Raw genomic sequence first — 5,264 nt, 5'->3', positions numbered from 1 at the left:
GATCACTTGCCTATAATCAGTTTGGCTCTGGCATCTCCTTGGTTGATCTGGAACTGGTCTCCTAATCCGAAATGAGCCATCAATAGCCAAACAAAGCTGATGAGTTCTCCTCCTTTGCTTAGCTGAGCTGCGTGTTCTACAGCGCCACATTTCGTCGCTGCATAGCAAAGCAACTCAACCCACACTTGGCTCATTATTTTCCACATCTCTGTGTCGTCCTCCTTGTTCTTGCTTATACCCTTTAGCTCTTCGGCAAGCATGGCCCCGTCAAACAGGACGGACTTGCTTCTGTCACCTTTCACGTCGATAGGCTCAGCTTTCGCTGGAACCGCCACTGATAAAATCGCATTGCTGGCTTCCTTTACAATGTCTTTCTTCTTCGTGGATTTGCCCGGGATATGTCTCCTGTCGAAGAACCTCTGAGCCTCTTCGCAAGTGTCTCTGAATCTTATCTTTCCAATGCCCACAACAGCTGACATCAGAGTTGGTTGCATCATTAGGAGGTAGATCATGTAGTCTGAAAGGATTTTACTGAACTCACAGGCGCTGTGATACGCTTCACTAAATTCTTCTGTTTCGTCTGTTTGGTATAAGAGCTCAGTGGCAATATGCCACACCAGAAGGCTCTGATCATAATCCATCTCCATCACATAGCGTAGAAGTTTCTCACGTTTTTTTTCTGTTGCTTTGTCACCTTGTATGTCACGTAGCGTCCAGTCTCCTCTAGCTGAAGATACCCTCATGGCGCTTTCAGAGTCATCAGCAAAACGGGATTTGGCTTTAACTTCTCCGAATATGTGTACCCACAGATCCAGGGTGAGTCGATCACTGGACGTGTAGATCACCTCGTCTAGCTGAGCTTTGATGCCAAAGAAGTCCATAAAACTTTTGATTGCGCGTCCAGGTAGACTAGGAATGTAAAATAAGCAGAAGAAGCACAGCCTAATGTACTCTTCATTCAATCTCTTGTATTTCTTGCACGCATCACTTATGTTGCCGTCAATCCACTTGAAAATCTCATGACTTGTCTTTTTTATTCCTGTATAACAGGATGCAATGACTCTTCCAATTGTTTCGAATATGAGTCCAATGTAAAGGGTGTTGATAACCGTGTCAAAGGCGATGTGTATCCGACCCTTGGTATGGTGGATTCGCTCCGGTTTCAAACATAAGCAGTATTCGATCAGGTTGTGTGCATGTACATACTCTGACCACCTGCGATATATGAAACTCGTGTCGAGCACATTATGACACGGTTTTTTCTTGGTACTCTTCTCAGGCAATTCCTGACCTGCTGTTTCTCCGGTACTCTTGTCGAGAACTGCTGTTTTCTCGGTACTTTTGTCGAGAACTGCTGTTTTCTTGGTACTCTTGTCAGGCTTCTCATGACCTGGTGTTTTGTTGGTAACCTTGCCGGGTGTTTTCTTGAAGCATTCATCATAGTCTTCCGTATTCAAATCCCTGACCCCGAGAATCTTGTTAAGAATCCAGTTAAGAATGTGGTCGATCCGGGTGTCCTCTTCGTCCACCTCATCCTTCATCTTCCTCAATCTGACAAACGTCCAGTCAGATGCACAGAACATGATAAGAGCAATGCAATCCAGAGCTATTCCTCCTACCAGCAATGCGTAAGTAAGGCCAACATCAAATTCACTATAATCCTTCTTGTTCTTGTATTGGAAGATGCGTAGAGCTGCTATGAGGCATCCCAGGGCGATGAACCTGAAGAGGAACCCTATCCAGTTATGCAAGATCTCGGCTTTCGTGTATAGAGCTTCATAGATAAAGTTGAGCTCAACCTCTAAGATTCTTAAAGCTTCGTCTGCGTCCAGAGAGCTAAAGAATCTCTTGCTCTCAGCTCGTTCTTGAAACGTAAAGATGAGATCAACCACAAGACCTTTGAAGATATTGAAGTACTTATAAGCATACTGGAGAATATTGAGTGGAGTGAGCTCCCTTGGAGGCCTAACCTGAGCAGTGGCTTTTGGATCTTTCTCAGGCTCTCCAATCTTGATAATCTGTGTAGGCATCTTCATATCTTTCTTGGCTGCGTATTCCTCCATGAGCTTCGCGTAGTTTGGTCCAGGATCAGGCCGCTGAATCATGGAATCCTTGAACTTGTCAAGACTCGCCAGGTACAAAGATAATGTCCTCTCGACATACTTGATCACTCCGGCCGAAAACACCAGCACAATGGGTTTCCAAAGAGCGTTGGGTAAGGATTGCAAAAACACGTAAACGGTTGCAACAGATTGAAAGAAGAGACCCAACAAGTGCCTGNAATGCAATCCAGAGCTATTCCTCCTACCAGCAATGCGTAAGTAAGGCCAACATCAAATTCACTATAATCCTTCTTGTTCTTGTATTGGAAGATGCGTAGAGCTGCTATGAGGCATCCCAGGGCGATGAACCTGAAGAGGAACCCTATCCAGTTATGCAAGATCTCGGCTTTCGTGTATAGAGCTTCATAGATAAAGTTGAGCTCAACCTCTAAGATTCTTAAAGCTTCGTCTGCGTCCAGAGAGCTAAAGAATCTCTTGCTCTCAGCTCGTTCTTGAAACGTAAAGATGAGATCAACCACAAGACCTTTGAAGATATTGAAGTACTTATAAGCATACTGGAGAATATTGAGTGGAGTGAGCTCCCTTGGAGGCCTAACCTGAGCAGTGGCTTTTGGATCTTTCTCAGGCTCTCCAATCTTGATAATCTGTGTAGGCATCTTCATATCTTTCTTGGCTGCGTATTCCTCCATGAGCTTCGCGTAGTTTGGTCCAGGATCAGGCCGCTGAATCATGGAATCCTTGAACTTGTCAAGACTCGCCAGGTACAAAGATAATGTCCTCTCGACATACTTGATCACTCCGGCCGAAAACACCAGCACAATGGGTTTCCAAAGAGCGTTGGGTAAGGATTGCAAAAACACGTAAACGGTTGCAACAGATTGAAAGAAGAGACCCAACAAGTGCCTGAGCCATAGCTCGTTATCTTCAAGGGCCAGGGCAGTGATTGTATCCGGACCACCGAGATGCAAGAGTAAGAAAGGAACCCAGAAAGCAAACAATTCGGCGCTCTTTATCGGTTCTCCGGGTTCTGGATCATCTCCTTGACTATCTGATATTTGTCCGGCGGCGAAGTTGGCTGACCAATCAGCAAGAAGGTAAGCTGACCAAATGAGAGAGAGCCAAACCTTATTGGAAGAGCGTTTTCTTTGGGGTGCAACGAAAATGAGAAATGTTTGAAGACTGAGACTGAAGATTAAGGTACTCCGGATACTCCATTCGTCCCATATGTCCTTGATAGGCTCTGGGATTGCCTGCACCATCTTCAAACCGATTGGTTGAATGAAACGAACAAGAACTGAAGATGTGTTTGGCTTTTTCTTTTTTTTTTTGGTGTGAAGGTTTGAGTTATTCTGGGGGGACAGCCATTGGAGGCTTCTTGGAGACCTTGAGGTTAGTCAAAACATGTTCATTGAGCTCTAAGTCTTTTTCTTTCTTTTTTTTTTAAGTTTTTTTTTATACGATATAATTTGAATTTATCTTTCTTGTCTGCTGTTAAATAAATTATTTACTTTATTATTTACCTCACTCAAAACAAAACAAAAATAAACAATTATCCCACTGGACGAAGCGAATAAAATATATGCTAGTATATTTTATCTTATCCTTTTTGCTATATAATGTATTTAAACTTTTTTTTTTGCGAGAAATGTTTTAGAAAAATACTTAAAAATTTTAATTTAAAATTTTAAAAAACTTAATTTAAATTTTTGAATCTTGTCTTTATCCTTTCGTCTTCTTAAAATCAACTGGTTACAGAATCAAATATGTTCAATTAAAACCTAAGTGTACGAGGTAATTTCAAATGGCCTTACAAAATTGGAATGAGCGACAAGACAACAAAGTTTGCACATGTTAATACTTTTGTTACTTCTCCAAGAAACTTGTTAAAGAAATTAAAGTAAGATTTCCTTTTTTATTTAGAACTTTTTTTCTAGCTATCATACATTTATCTACAAATCTTTATACAGGTTCGTATTTAAGTAAAAAGACAGCACTTGACAAATAAATCGTAATTTGTTTTTGGGCAACCAAAAAATGAAATTTTAATGCTAAGGGATTTTTTACTTCTTGCTTCGTAAATGAAAAATGAAATCTTCTTGCTTCGATCACGTTTTCTTGTGGAACCTACTCGGTAGCTATTATTTACCAGCCAGTAATTAAATACAAATAGGATTTGATTTGTCAACATTTCTCCTAGATATAATTTGGTTTTAATTATTTTCAAACAAAAAAAAAAGAGTTTACTAGCCAAAATAAATATTGCCCACGTCTTGTCTCATCTGATTGACAAAATTTTCGGACAACGAGTTGGCATCATTCCTACAGCTGGATATATAATGCTTATAAAATGTTACACTGGGTTGGATGTATTATTATTTTTTTAACCATGGTAATACACAGGGACATTTTATAATAGAAGCTTTTAATATATTACGACGACTTGTATACCGATGACTTTTGGATGTGGGTCTTTTAATTTTGTTTTCTTTTCCTTTTTATTTTTTATAAAGACTTTAATTCGGGCTGCCAAATGAAAAGAAAAATAAAAAAGATTTTAGTTCTGTTTCCTATCAACGTGAAAACAGTGTATTGTTCAGTTAAATAGACTTTTACCATATATTAAAAAAAAAATTATGCACATTATTCATTGGTTTTAGTTGAAAACTAGGTTTGCATTTATAGAACATTTTTTTGTTGATTTTAAATATTACATTCATTAAAAAAAACTAAAGGCATGTTGTCAAAAATAAAATAAGTTAATCTGTTTTTAGTTAACTGATTTTTTTTAAAAACCCTTGCCCATTTAGTTGTCTATATCCATATTAAATTAAGGCATCTCTAACCCTATTATATTTTTGAGTCAAAACTCTGTTATAAAATAATATTTGCTCTGAATTGCTTTAGCAACACTATTCCCACCTCTAATTTTTTACACTAATTCTTGCTCTATTTTAAAAAAAAAATTAAAGATATATGTTGGAGATGGTCTAAGCGTCTTTTATATAATATAAGTTAACGAAAAAAAGAAAATTATTTTATATTAATAATGAAAAAATGACTTTATTTTTATAAAAATATAGTGTTATTATACTTAAGTTATTATTATTCACATACCTCTCCCTCTCTCTGCTTTGCATATCCTTTTTTTTCATTCTTCGTCTTCTTTCCTGCAGATTTCAACTTTTTTTTTTTTTTTTTTTT

The 5,264-nt window shown here is 38.4% G+C and overlaps 1 protein-coding gene across 3 annotated transcripts; it reads right to left on the bottom strand.

The window, feature by feature from the left end:
• On the bottom strand, positions 1-3,459 carry LOC104724853. 3 transcript variants are annotated; one of them, XM_010443409.2, is made up of 2 exons: positions 2,967-3,459; positions 1-2,277 (listed from the first exon to the last, which is right to left on the bottom strand). In XM_010443409.2, exons 1-2 carry the CDS (start codon positions 3,320-3,322, stop codon positions 3-5), a joined length of 2,631 nt encoding a protein of 876 aa, XP_010441711.1. In that variant the 5' UTR covers positions 3,323-3,459; the 3' UTR covers positions 1-2. The 3 variants fall into 3 exon arrangements, with proteins under 3 accessions (XP_010441711.1, XP_010441712.1, XP_010441713.1); XM_010443410.2 differs by having other exon boundaries at positions 1-1,970; positions 2,660-3,428; XM_010443411.2 differs by having other exon boundaries at positions 1-2,000; positions 2,672-3,428.

This window comes from Camelina sativa, chromosome 11 (genome assembly GCF_000633955.1).
Source record: "Camelina sativa cultivar DH55 chromosome 11, Cs, whole genome shotgun sequence".
NCBI classification, from domain to species: Eukaryota; Viridiplantae; Streptophyta; class Magnoliopsida; order Brassicales; family Brassicaceae; genus Camelina; species Camelina sativa.
Note: the sequence above shows the minus strand (reverse complement) of the source record. Positions and strands in the feature narration are given on the sequence as shown.

Bases quoted from the DNA above. Each gene is read 5' to 3' on its own strand.
- LOC104724853 (XM_010443411.2), bottom strand. From the start codon at position 3,322: ATGGTGCAGGCAATCCCAGAGCCTATCAAGGACATATGGGACGAATGG. The intron at 2,001-2,671 runs GCCACTGCTCAG...AAGATTGGAGAG, and splicing joins AGCCTGAGAAAGATCCAAAA to CCTGAGAAAGATCCAAAAGC.